Raw genomic sequence first — 13656 nt, forward strand, 5'->3', positions numbered from 1 at the left:
TGCCGCGCACCGCCGCACCGCACATCCGGGCCCCGGGAAGGGGGCGGTGCGCCCGGGCTGCCACCACGCCCCCTCACCCCACCCCTCCCCTCCCCTCCCCGCCGGGGGGGGGCCGCCGGTGGCGTCCGCACCGCGACGCGGGGAGGGGCGGGCCCGCAGGCGGCGGGGAGCGCTGTTGGCCCTTTTCCCCGCGAGCCCCGCCCCCCCGGGCTCGGCGCTTCCGGCGCCGCTGGGGCGGAGGGGACGGCGGCGCGGGGCGCTCTACCCCCGCTCCCTCTCCGGGGCGCGCGCTGGCCGGCGCAGGCGCGGGGGAAGGCGCGCAGGCGCGCGCCGCCGTGGGGGCGGGAGGGCGGTTGGTGGGGGGAAGGTGCCGAGCAGCCGCTCGCGCGCGGCGGTTGGCTGGGGCGCGCGGCGGCCGGCGGCGGCAGTAGCATTAGCAGCGTCCCCGTTTCCCCCCCCCACCCGCGACGGGCCGGGCGGCGCGAGGTAGCGCCGCGCGCTCTCCGGTGCTCTCCCGCCGGCCGGGCCGCCGCCGTTGGATGCGGGGCGGCGGCGGCGGCAGCGCCGCGCGGAGCCGGGGTGTAAGATGGAGGGCCTGACGCTGAGCGAGGCGGAGCAGCGCTACTACTGCGACCTCTTCTCCTACTGCGACACCGAGAGCACCAAGAAGGTGGCGTCCAACGGGCGGGTCCTGGAGCTCTTCCGCGCCGCGCAGCTGCCCAACGACGTGGTCATGCAGGTAGCCGTTGCGGGCCCCCGGGGGGGGCGGCGGGCCCGGGCACCGCCCCGCCGCTGCTGCCGGCGGGGGGACAGCCCCGTCCGGAGCTGCCGCTCCTCCCCTCCCCTCCACTCCGCCGCGCTCGGCTCGGCCCTCGCCCCCTGGCCCGCCCGGCAGCCCTGTGGCGGGGGGTCCTCCCGCCGGCGGCGGCGGGCCGGGGCGGGGAGGCCGGAGCGGGACCCGCCGGCAGGCTCGGGAGCTATTGTCCGGCCCGGGAGCCGGCCACCTGAGCCCGGGCGGGGGGCGAAGGCTGAGCCTCTCCGGCGGAGAGGGAAGGGCGGGGGGTGCAGGGAGCTGCTGCGCTGAGCATGCCTGTAGCAGGGCCCCGCGTATGTGCTTGTGGGGCCTCCGACGGTAAGTCTGGGAAGGGGCTGTTGATAATCTCCGCTGGCCGTGTCCGGCAACTGGTGGGAAAGTGTCTCGTTTGCTTCGTGTCGGCAGAGGCCATCCAAAGCATGGGAACCCCAAAGCACTTTGGGGATGTGAGGGCGATTTGTCCCCCAGTCTGCTGATGAAGAGCAAGACAGAAGGAAATCTGGGTTTGTATCGCTGGATGCTACTGATGCTAATCCATTTCACTTAAGCCATGCAGTCTTTTTTGGACATCGGTTCCTGGCAGGTATTAACTTACCTGTAGTCATCAAAACATTTCTAACAAAGAAAAATGCAGTGCTAAGAATGACACGGGCCCATACTTGCGATATGTGTGTGCACAGTTTTAGTACTTTTTTTCCTTGGCCAGGTTGCGTCTAAAAGGTGTAGCAGCATTAGCTACCAACATAGAACAGGGAAGGTCTGCTCTGATGGGCCTTGTGTAATTATTTGAGTATTCTCAGTGAACCATTCTTATGAACAGCTGTTTGTAATGATTTGCTGCTTCTGCAGTTCCCTCATTGTTCAGTGCTTTAAAGTTTATGTAGTGTTTTGAGTTGCTGTGGGTAAAACTGTATCTAAAAAGCCATGCTGCCTTTTATTCAGCTTCATCCTCAGCCTAGTGCGATAAGCAGCCCTTTTAACAAAGCATTAAAGTTACTGTAGCCAGGAATACAGTATGCAAGTTTCAGCATTCTGCAATTTAGTACCAGATTTCAGCAGAATACTTCTGCTTGACTAGGGTTACTGTTGATGTGTTTTGGGCTCCTAAGAGCCACTTGGTTACTTAAAATTAGTTTAAGATGCAAAAAAGTGGAAGAGAGCTGAATAAGAAATGCTTCCTACTGGTAAAACTAGTAATCTCTTATTTGATGACTTGCTAGACTGGACTTAATGGTGAGAGAGTCTGCATGCTCAGTATTATGAGTGAGGTTTCTCAAGGGCCACCCACTGCTGCTTTTTGTGTGTGGCCAACCAATTTCAGAAGAATCATCCCAGGAAAGTGAATGTTTACACGTTTGTTGTATTTCAAATCTATTTTTCACAAAACTTGTCTGGATTGCTGTAAAGATAAAGTAGGCTAGTGTTAGAGATTTTGTTTTATGCAGGGATTTAGTGCAAGAAGGTGGAAAGACTTGGAATTTTGAATACAAGTGGCCACAGATTATATCCTTATCTGTTGCAGAGGAGGTCAAATATTTTCTTGCAAAGTAGATCACATCTGAAGAAGAGAAACTACTCAGGCATCATTCCATGGGTTCTAAATAAATTAACTCAAGAAGCAGACCTAGCTTATCACTGTAGTGATCTCAAGGAAAACCTTGCAGTTAAAACAGCAAACAAGATATTAGATTGCATGAGGAATGAGACTGTAAATAATACAAGAAAGTCAAAATGCCCTTAGCAGTTTGACCCATTACAAATATCTTGTGCAATCACTGTTGGTCACCTGTAAAGTACCTTGTACTTGTGAGGGAGAGAATCTAGTTGTCTAGTGATTTTATGTTCTCCTTGAAATAGGGCTATACCTCAGGTTAACAAGACTTGAATACATTGGGTGGGGGTTCTTCCAAGGGAAATTGCATTTGATGCTCCGGAAGCTGTGACTATTTAACTAAAGCATCAAGGTGATATAGCTTAAGAAATAAGGAGACCTCGTGAAGGAGGTTTTGACCCCACGGTGCTGTGTTCTTACCTGTTTGTTTGAAGCACCTGATGCTTGTGGGGAAAGGAACTTGTTTCAGTTACCCAGTTCTTATATAATCCTGGAGTGCAAGTGTACTACTAGTCATGTGAATGCTGAGTACCTTCATAGGTGTGCAAAACATAGTATAAAATTACTGCTGTTCAAGCTCACAGGGACCAAGTAGTCCTGAGGAAGTACTTCGAAGATTTTCCTCTTCAGTATTACGGGTCTGTAGGTACCTTTGAATGATTCAGAATTGATTCTGGTGGAAATGAAAATGTGTGACAGTTCCATTTTTAGACCCATAACTTGTTTTGCTTGCAAATCTGTTGTTTAAAGGCTGGATACACACACAACCTTTTCTGCAGAGAGTCATGTTTATGTGAGATTTCTGTCTTGCAACAGGAAAAGTTAATACATGTGGCTAATTGTTCCTAATCATTCTTATTTCTGCCTCTGAGGGACACTGTCAGCTGCCTATTAAATGGGAATAAATGAACATATAGAAGACTGAAGCAGTTACGGTTGCTGTATACAAATCATATGCTCACGAAGCAAGAAAACCCTGGAAAAGAAAAGCTATATGTCCACTTAATACACATCTACAAAAGGGCAGCCTTATTATCAGAACAAAAGTACCACAAACTGTGTTACAACCTTAGCTGCACATGTGAGAACACTAGCCTTTATTAACCCGTATTTCTGCCTTTTTGTGCATGTCTTTGAAATGAACATTAAGGTAGAAGATTTGCATTAAACAGTGAATAAAAGTATATGTGTTGGGATAACAAGTCCAACTACTTCACAACAGTTAGATGAGTCTTTAAATTGCTCTCAGGGTGTGGTTTCACATTGTAGCTAAACCAATCTAATGGTGAGCTGCCACTGAAGGAGGTGGTTCAGTCTTCCCCCTTCCCCCAGCCATGTGCTCCTACTGCTGCTTCTCCTTGCAAAGGCGATAGTGCCTGTCCCGTGCTGTTGTATGCTGCCATCAGGGGCTATGCAGGCCAAAAATTAATCACAATTTTTTGTTGATTTTAACTCTGTATCAGCTAACAGTGGGGTTGAATGACTGTCAGTGCTGGCACAAGGAGGGAGGCAGGAAAACCATTTGCTGATGGAGGGGAAGAGGAGAACTTTCCTCCTTCTAGAGCGATTGGGTATTTCAGTTGTAACCTAGCATGGGTTTCATGGTAGCTTAAACCCCTAGAAGCGAGAGCTGCCTTATGCTGGCACTGACATTGATTTGAACAGACAGTGAGCTGGTTCAGGGAGCTTGTTCAGCCAAAAGTTAGGGGTTTTAGTCAAGTTATTTTTCACTTGACTCAGCAGCCTGAGCTTATGGCTCAGGTGCATGTGCATCGGTGTTTGTATTAGCAAGTAGTATGACAGGACACAACACAAGTGATGCTGAGGAGCTGCCATCCACCCTGTATGTGTATTTCAGAAGTGTTCCTTTGATCAAGTTCTGGCCTGGTCCTGTAGACTGAATGTTAGCTGGGATTCATTAGGTGCACTCCTAGAGTGGATCTTCTAGGTTAGCTTCATACAAAGGAAATCTAGTTGCCTCTTCTGGAGTGGCTGCACAGCATGAACCAGAGCAGTGAGGGTGATTGGGGAAATTGGTTTCAAAAGCACATTTCATATGTGACCTGAAATGCTCATGCAGGTATGCTATTAAAGTCAGTTCTTGGTGCCTTTGTATTGGTGGTGAAGTTGCTTGTAAAAGCTACAGGCAGTGAAAAAATGTATTGTGAAGTTCATTACTTGTGCATGGGATGAATATAGTAGCTGTCCCATTTGTTCGATTTGTAGAATTCTTATTTAGGTGATTTAACCACAGAAAGTTTTATGAACTTGCACTCTTTTCTCTGGTTATGAATCATAGAAACTTCACAAGACAATAAGCAAATCAGTTGTGCATATGATACTCATCTGAAATTAATGAGTCAAGGCATCTTGCTTTAAAATACAACATTACTATAAAACAACAAATATATGAGTATTTGCATGTACTTTCTCTAAAACGAATGAGTTGCCATCTTCAGTGTTGGCAATGTACAGCAACATTACGTGACTTCTAATTTAGTGTTAGGAGGTCTTTGAAAAGACAGATAAATCTTACAGTTACGGCCAGTTTCTTCAATTACAATATGCTTGCAGTAGCCCTTTAAAAACCTAGTATAAAGCCTATTTTTGGCTCTTGTTAGCCAATTTTGAGCTTTTTTTTTTTCATTTCTAAGGAGTCTCAGAGAGATTAGTTTTGATTATTCTTGTGTCATTGATGGAAAAAAATTACTGTCTCTGGTTATCTACCTCAACTCTCTGTCAGAGGTTGCTGCCTTTGCATCAAAAGTTGCAAGAAAGTGCGTACCTTTGATGTAGCTGCTTCATTGTAAAGTCCAGACTGTTAGCGTTAAGCTTCATTCATCGGCTACAATTTCTGCACTATGCGTAAAAACAGCTAAGGTGCAGATGTGTGCTGCCTTCTGTTGTTCTTGAGGTGACAGCTTTTGGCAAACATAGGGAATGGAGAACATGGAATGGTAGTTTTCTCAGATGTCAGAGCTCAATTGTGGCATGCGGTGAAATTATAATTGGAATTATAATCCACAGGCAGAGTATGGCAAAACGAAATTGCAGGTTCTTAATTTAAAATGTTGGTGCCTCTATTGGAGAATGGGTGTAGAGAGAAAGGAATCTAAGAAGGTAAAAACTTGTTCACAGTGATTTTATTTTTGCAGTTGGTGTTTCAGTGAATTTTCCTACACAAAGACTACCTGTTTATCAAATCAGTAGAATTTACTAAATGACAACTGCAAATAGAAGCTGAGCCAGGGCATGCTTAGGATTACCTGTGTGGTGGAGACATGCAGAAGACTCAACCTCATCTGGTTATTTTGCTGAATTTATTATCTTTTCAGAACTGGTGGGGTAAGAAGTTAGAATTCCTTATACACTGCAAATCCCGTGCCTTCCTTTCAGTGATTTGGAGTATATCTAAAAATACATGGCACTTTCAGATCTTTAAAAAAAAAAACAAACTATGCTGTGTAAAAACCTTTCCTCTCCTAATACTGACCTTTACCTAATGTGCAAACAAGACCAAATTAAAAAAAAAAACAAAACACTTAATTCAATCTAACCCATACATTTTGTGTTTATATTTTTTTATTTTAAAGCTTACAACTTTTCTGTGTGACATTTTAAAATAAAATGAGTTTAGATTTCTTCTGAGGCAGTATTCACAACAGGTCATCACAAAGGCATTCTTCCAGTGTAGAAATGTGTAACTATAGCATTTTTCTTACTCATTCTAAATATTTTGTTAGTTTGAGCACCATAAAGTTGATGAGTCTGTAGCTCTTTAGGATTATAACCATATGTAATTTATGTATAACATTTATATATAATATTTATATATTTAAAGGATGTTTGTACATACATTATGCTGTATCTCAGTTCTCGTTTAGGAAATAAGAATTGTTAGAAATCTGTTGTAAATACAAACAGTGCCTGGATCCGCAGTTAAGAATATCCAGTTTGTGAATTATGTATCTCTTTCCCCTCAAATGTTATTGTAATAGAGTATTTTTCTTTGCTCTCAGCTGAGCAGTAGGTTAGTTTTGTTTGTCTGTCATGATGAGATATATAAGCAGTCAACTTTCTGTTCGTGCCAGAAATGGCTCTTAGTCTGCTTTGTATCCTGTGAACTGTGCTTTGAGTTTTCTGCAGAATTCTGGTAAAAATGTTTAGTTTAATGATGTTACCTTCACGGAGACTATAGTGGGCTGGAAATTGTTTTCTCTTTACAGTTAATTAGTTTGACTAGTCTCATATCTCAGCAGTGTTTAGTCAGAGAATAATCATTGTTTTTGAAACAAAAGGCAGGAAGTTAATGGCAAAACTTCACGAGTGTAGATTAGGCCTATTAGACTTATATTTACTTTCAGCTGGTTTTTGAGTCTAATTGGCTGGCATTCATACTGTATAGGCACTTATCTAGTAAATAATTCCTTCATAATTCCGTATGCCAGAACAGCACTTAGCTAATTTCAAGTATCAGAGCTCAGCTTTGTTTGAAAACAGTTGATTTTTTTCTTTTTAAATGTGTCGTCAGATGACAGCAGGGATGATTAATATCCATTCTGACGTGACTGGATAGAATTCTAAAATTATTCAGAAATATCAGGGCCTTTGGCAAATGCAGCTGTCTTAAAATCAAGTTAGCTGTACAAAATTATGTATTGTAAACTTCATCTTTTTCCTGTAAAGATAATTCTGTTGTATTAGAAGTTGTGAGCACTTCACCCACTGTCTGTGAAAAATTACAAACATGCCTTCCTCTTAGTCTAATCTTCAATAAATATTACTGCAGATACTGTGAAATTATAGGATTTTGCTGGCAGTCTCTGACTTTTCAATTATATTTGCTAGCTTTCAAAATATTAGTCCTTACAGATAAGTTTCACACCTAAGAGGTCATAAATACTTGCTGTTTAGATTAGTCCTTCTTGTAGAATTCGTGGACTTCAAATTGCAGTTCTGCTCTTTGCTTAAATGAGTTTGAAGTCAGAAGTGAGTGTGGGAGCAGTATATTGACTATCAGATTTTTCTCACTGGAGTTCTACTAACAATTAGTGTAAGAATGTATTTCCCACTTGCTCTTTTTCCTTTACCATTTCTTTAGACCATAGGGATATTATTAAGCCAGCAGTTGTCATTCTTTCTAAACTAACTTATGGAGTTGGTGACCATGTTTGTGACTTGCTTGTTTTTCCAGCTGGGATTGGTGTCTAAAGAGTTAAATTATCCCCTGCACTTGTTATACAAAAAATGCCTTATAACTTAAGCATGTCTGTCTGTGTATAGGAACTGTGTTTTGATAGGTTAAAGGACTTGGAAAAGATGACAGTCTGACCTGAATTTCTGGAATGATTGACTCCTGACATCTAAAATGCTCCTGAAGTATAGTAACAGAGTGATTAGTAGACTCGGTTTCAAATACATCTTTCAACTTCAGTAATCCCAGGAAAGGGTGATCAGGACTGAGCTGTGTAAAATTTAGCATTAGGTGCTAACTTACTCCTGCTTCAGACTATTAGTTGTGACTTTTGTAGAAAAGTCCATTCTTACTGCAGTAGTCTTTATTTTGTTTGTGTACTTGTTTTTTTCTGAATTAAAATGTCTTAAATCATTTAAGACCTAGTGTTGGCAGCTCTGTTCTGAGTCTCAAATGTAGCTCTGTAAATGTACAGTTTTCAGAATTTTACCTGGGGTTTGTTTAAACTTTGATAGACACATTGTTAAGACTTGTAAAGGCCTTATTGGGAGAAGGAGAGCAGTGCAAAGCTAAGTAACTAATTAACACTGGTCAGATTGATGTTCAGAGGAAAACACATCGAGATGGGAAAGCAGCGTAAAGTAATGGGCACAGTAGCTGCAGGTAGACTTATATAGAAGCGCTCAGGAATACCAAGGCCAGATCTGAGCAGTCCTATTTGGCCAGGCCACAGCACGACCACTAATTCTAGGATCAGAGAATGCCTTAATCTTCATTTTACACTAGCAAAAAGCCAGAAGCTTGTGTTCATTCTTTGAGACTTTTTTCTGTCTTACATTTGTTCTGGCATAGTGATGAAAGGTGATGTGTGGAGAAAATATTAAAAATCAAAAAAGAAAGAAAATAATTACTAGCAAGGAATATCAAGGAATATCAATCACTGGAATGCTTCAATTATAAAGGAGGTCTGAAAGGAATCAAAATGTCTATATAAATGCTGCTGTCTTCAGCATTTAGTGCTTAAGTAGAAATTTTGAAGGAAAAATATTCAACTTAATGCTGCATGGCAGGAGCATCCACAGTTAGAACATCCATGTGGTCTCCCTTGCACTATGTGTTGTTGGAGTAATAATTTGAAGTACTAAATGTATTATTGCTGTAAAATATCTCTACCTGCTGAAGCTTGTATGGACACTTTGGCTGCTACCATTTGTTCCAGAAAATACAATCATTTGAGTGTTATAGAATCATCCTGGAGTCTCAAATCGTCACAGACTGGCTCAGGCATTGAGAGTTCTTGCTAAAGTGTGTTTCTTCATCCCCTATTGTTTGAACTCTTCATGGCACCACCAGGAGAAAGGAGACACCCTTGTTTTGAGGGCAATTCTTAGCAGCCTGATACAGGAACATATCTTTCCCTTCTCAGGAGGTGTTTTTTGGGCAAGGCAAAGAAGTTGGACTTGCACGTGCTCTGGATGTGGTATTCTGTTCAGTTGTCTCATTTCAACCTCTTCTGCTCCTCTTAAATGCAAAGCACACAGCTTTCTTGAGGCTGCAGCCTTACAAAAAGTTTAAAGTCAAATGAACAAACTGTTGCTACCAGCCACATGTTCCCATGGATCTTGTAGCTGCTGAGGTGTTAAGTGGTTGTACAGTAGACAGATTCAGTTTAATAGAAGAGCAGGTAACTAACACAGCAACTTTTTGCTGTATTACTGAGTGGAGTAATCACTGTGTGATCAGATAGATGAGCAATAGTTAGTGCTCAGGAGTAGAGAACTGTGCAGCTGAGAGGAGGGAGGAGCTGTTTAGGTTAAGCAGTAGTGTAAAACTGCATAGGAGGAGGAGACAGGTATGTGGAATATCTCCTTTTAAAAGAACAAGCATCAAGAATTTTTTTTGCATTAAGAACCAAAAATGGTTCTTGTAGGTCCCCAGGCTGTCTTTTGCTGCTTCAGATTTTTTATTTCCAGTTCTTCTTGCTGCTTTATTGCCATTACTGCTTGTAAGGTGCGTTTCTTATGAGCACCTAATCTGCCAGAAGAACAGCAGTAGAGAGAATCTTAATGCAAGCAAAGAGCAACTCTGCCTTGAGGTCTTCCAGCTATGATGTTTTGTTTGGGAGGATAGTAGTTGCTTTCTAAGTGGGTGTTCATCTGGCTGTCTGGATTTTCCTTTGTTGGTGCTATTGAATGTGTCAGAAAGGAATACACTTACTTATTCTGTCCTCTTTTTGAGGGTGTTTGGCAATAATTTGTTTATGACTTATAGTTGAGTAGGACAGTATGGCTCTAGATCTTTGGAGAAATGGCCCTTCTAAATCACTATCTTGAACTTTTTTGTGGTTGCATGTAGGGTGCATCTGCCTCATCTTTGTGGATTGATTGATGGTGGTTACCACGTACTACCAAGTCAAGAAGGTAACCACTGACCTCTAGAGAGCTGTGGAGCTCTGCATAAGAGGCTTTTCGGGTAAGATTCGTGTGTGTGGCTTGTAACAGCTTTTGCAGGGGCTGTTAGCGAGACCACAAACTTTGATTGCAAATGGAAAAATCACAGCTATTGCGTTAGGAAGTGTCTCTGATAAGTGAGGCTAATCCACCATGAGCATACGTATTATCAGGAACAATAGGAGATGCTGCAGACCGCTTTTCGAATGGGTTGAAATCAGGAATGACCTAAAATATAACTGGTTCAAAAACTGCTACAGTAGGTGAAAATTCTGTGTGGGTTTGTTTGGGTTTTTGTGTGGGTGTGGTGTTCAACATATTCATTTGCTAAGATATGTATTTATTATGCGCATCTGTCATAAATCAGAGTTTTAAATTTTCAGTGCTTTTTGTCTGTTGCTTTTCTATTAACAGAGTGAAAGCATGACTCCAAGCTGCCAACCCTTACTTAGGGAGTGGACATCCTTGTAAAACAGATCCCAAAGTACAGGGGCAGAATCATTCCTCTGAGGCTTAAAATACTGGGTCATTTTTTTGACCAGCTAATTAACTTCTTCATTTCTGATGTGATTAATTCTGAAATTTCATGTGATTCAAACATATGTATGTTTGAACCTAAAATGACCTGTGGAATGGGAAAGTTTAGTTCTAAGTATCTATAGAGAATTAATCGTTAGAGCTCATGAGTAGTTTTTTCTTCCTGATGGTGTTTTAGCAGGCTGTTTCCACTGTGGATATGCGCGGTGTGAAAATCAAGGGCGGCGAAGTATTAGGAGAGGCTCAGACAGTAGGAGACTCTAAATAGTTCATTGCCAGAGAGCGTGTGTCGTCTTGGAAGTCCTCCAGTACTGCTGGTTTTATTTCTTTAAAGGCCTGTGTTCTGAAGCCAGGTTTATGGCATTGACTGAGATCCATCTTCATGGAACAGTCAGTAAGACTTAAAAGGGAGACCTTACTATTCGTTATGCAAGGAAGTACAACTATGTCCCAAATATACCCTGTGCCTGGGAATTCTTAGTATCAACTAATTAAGTGTATTTACTACCATGCTTCTTAAGTACCTAATAAGATAAATGTATGTATTAGAGGTAATATTATACTTGCTGTTCAGCACATGAACATTGCCTACTTTACACTTGAATTAAATATAGCGGTTCTTGATATCCTTCATAAATGCATTTTGCAAATGATCTTCAGATAGGTTTAAGACTGTTTAAGTGTTTGTCATACACTGCTAATAGTGCTGAAACATAGAATTCAGAGCAATGCTTGGACTGTTTCTTTTAGTGGCAATTTTTTTGTCCTGTCTCCAATTTTTTTCTTGTGTGCCAGGGTTTGTGGAGCCTTGTGGAGAACTAGGTCAGAGACTTGACTTGGTTAAAAATAACTCATCAAAAGAAGGATCTTTGTCAGTTCTCTGTCTTGTTCCTGCTACGCATTGCTGTCAATAACTGTTGTATCTGAGAAGCTACCTGTCAAGTGAGATTTTTCTGAAGAAAATTCTTGATGAATAACTAATCCGTATTGCTTTGTCCAGTTGATGATAGGTGAGAGACTGTAGTTAGAAAACTGTGTGAGGCTGTGGTCTGCAATTGGTGAGACAGATTGAGATAAATGAAGTGACAGGAGTTGATCTATTGAACAGTGGTTGCAGAATAACAAGATTAGAAGGTAACGAATTGTGAGGGAAGAAATGTATTCAATCTAGAAAAAAAGCACAAAAGAGGTTTTCATATGTCTTTGTTATGTACTGGTGGTCAGGTGTTTTTTCTGCTACAATAGCAATGATTAAGAAATACTTTTTTCAACTTCCCTTGTACGTCCCCAGAATGCCTTACGCTGTAGAGATATGTTTAATTTCTGTTGTAGCTGGGGTGAGTGGATTACGTGACTTCAGGAGAGCACCTTTGGAGGACAGCATATTCTAGTACCCAATTTGAGGCTGTATTCCGAAAAACTTTTAATTTGGAAAACATCCTGTCATATCTGTTTAAGTTTCCAAAGAGCTTTAGAGTTCTCATGAGTGAATTGCTGCATATGGGATACAGAAATAACATTGTTGACGTAATATTTTTCATTTTAAACTGTGAATCAAAATCAATCTGTAATCATAGTTACATTTTTATTAAATAACCTAAAACTGAATGCAGGTTATTCTTTTTAATTTTTTAGCTTTTTTGTCTGAAGTAAGTAAATTTTTTTAATGTATTGCTTGCTTTTCATTAAAAGGTTACTGTCAATACACACTGTAAAACTCAAAAATCATGTACTAAATACTGAAGCACAAGTATATTCATGTGGTCTGGTTTAAGTCAAGTTTGTATCAAATATTGTAAAGTGAATGCGAAAACTTGTTTTGCATCTCTGATCCATGGTTTATATGATATTGTTCCTGGTAATTGTTTCATTTAAACATAAGAGAAAACTTTCTTACTGTAAGGGTGATCAAACACTGGAAGAGGCTGCTCAGAGAGGTTGTAGAGTCTCCCTCCTTGGATATACTCAAAATCCAACTGGGTACAGTCCTAAGCAATCTGCTGTAGCTGAGCCCGCTTTGAGCCGCAGGAGTGGATGATCTCCAGAGGACCTTTCCAAGCTCAACTATTCTGTGATTCTACGTAGGGTTTATTTGTGTTTATTAATTAAAAAAAAGTCTTACACCAGCAATACAAACATGAAAATTCCTGCCAAGTCACAGTAGGACTACTAGAATACCTCAAATTAAGAATGTGTTAATAAAATCAGGACCAAAGTGTATATTCTGAATCCCAGTTCTTCTTCTTTCTTGCTTTGTATTTGTGATTTTTTTTTTTTTAGTGGATAGACTTGTGTTAATGCCCTAATTCGGATGAAGTGATACAAAAGGTCCTCCTTTGAGTTTGTTTACCCCCTCTCCTGTCAGCATACACGATGTGTGTTGTGACTTCTAGCCTTCAAAAGTTGTCTTAAAGTCTTGCCTTTTACCACCCTCTGGTATGGAACGGTAGGTACTTTAGTAACTCTCTTGAAGCAGATGAAATATTTTTATCTTTACTAGGTAGGTGGCATGCATGGTGCTTCATTTATTGTTTTACTATTGAAGTCATCCCTGCTTAAATATTGTTGTACTTTCACATGATTAACATTTACAGATAATGGGCTTGATTTGCTTTGTAGAAGAACTTGGGGGCAGGGGGACTGTGTTGTTCTGGAAGACTCTCCCAGAGAGGTTTTCTGAGTTCTGGGAAATGCATTTCACCACATCTGATAAAGATGTGATTGGTTCCACTTCACCTGAAATTTTTAAAGGTTCTCAAGTCTTAAGTTTTTTTGGTTCACCAGCCTTTGAAAGTTCAAGGACCTCTTATTTGAAACCTGTAAGAGTTCTAGAAAGGTATGTGTTTGAAACAGTGCCCTTTGTCAACATACTGCTTCCTATGCACGTCTGATCTGCGCCAACTCCTGATATTGTTGATGCTGCTGTTACTTCTTTGCAGTATGATGACTGAGTGTGCAGTTTCGTAATTTACAGCTACTGCACTGAGGTTTCTTTTCCTTTTGTATCAACAGCTTCCAGCAATTCTGGAGCTTCACAGAGTTGTTGGCC

General features: G+C 41.7%; 1 protein-coding gene across 15 annotated transcripts in view; it reads left to right on the top strand.

The window, feature by feature from the left end:
* The first annotated feature begins 154 nt into the window (after positions 1-154).
* The window catches only part of REPS1 (RALBP1 associated Eps domain containing 1), a 67229-nt gene continuing 53727 nt past the window's right edge, over positions 155-13656 (top strand). For 2 of the 15 annotated variants that reach the window (XM_087774229.1, XM_087774235.1), the window contains exon 1: positions 232-739. In XM_087774229.1, the coding sequence (XP_087630355.1) occupies positions 587-739 (153 nt within the window). In that variant the 5' untranslated portion in view covers positions 232-586. Of the gene's footprint in view, positions 740-1040; positions 1133-13656 lie in introns of those variants that run through there. The other 13 variants (XM_087774226.1, XM_087774233.1, XM_087774238.1 and 10 more) reach the window with 12 other exon arrangements.

Source organism: Nipponia nippon, unplaced genomic scaffold (assembly GCF_047370975.1).
Source record: "Nipponia nippon isolate SJK-2023a ecotype South Korea unplaced genomic scaffold, ASM4737097v1 scaffold_4, whole genome shotgun sequence".
NCBI lineage: Eukaryota > Metazoa > Chordata > Aves > Pelecaniformes > Threskiornithidae > Nipponia > Nipponia nippon.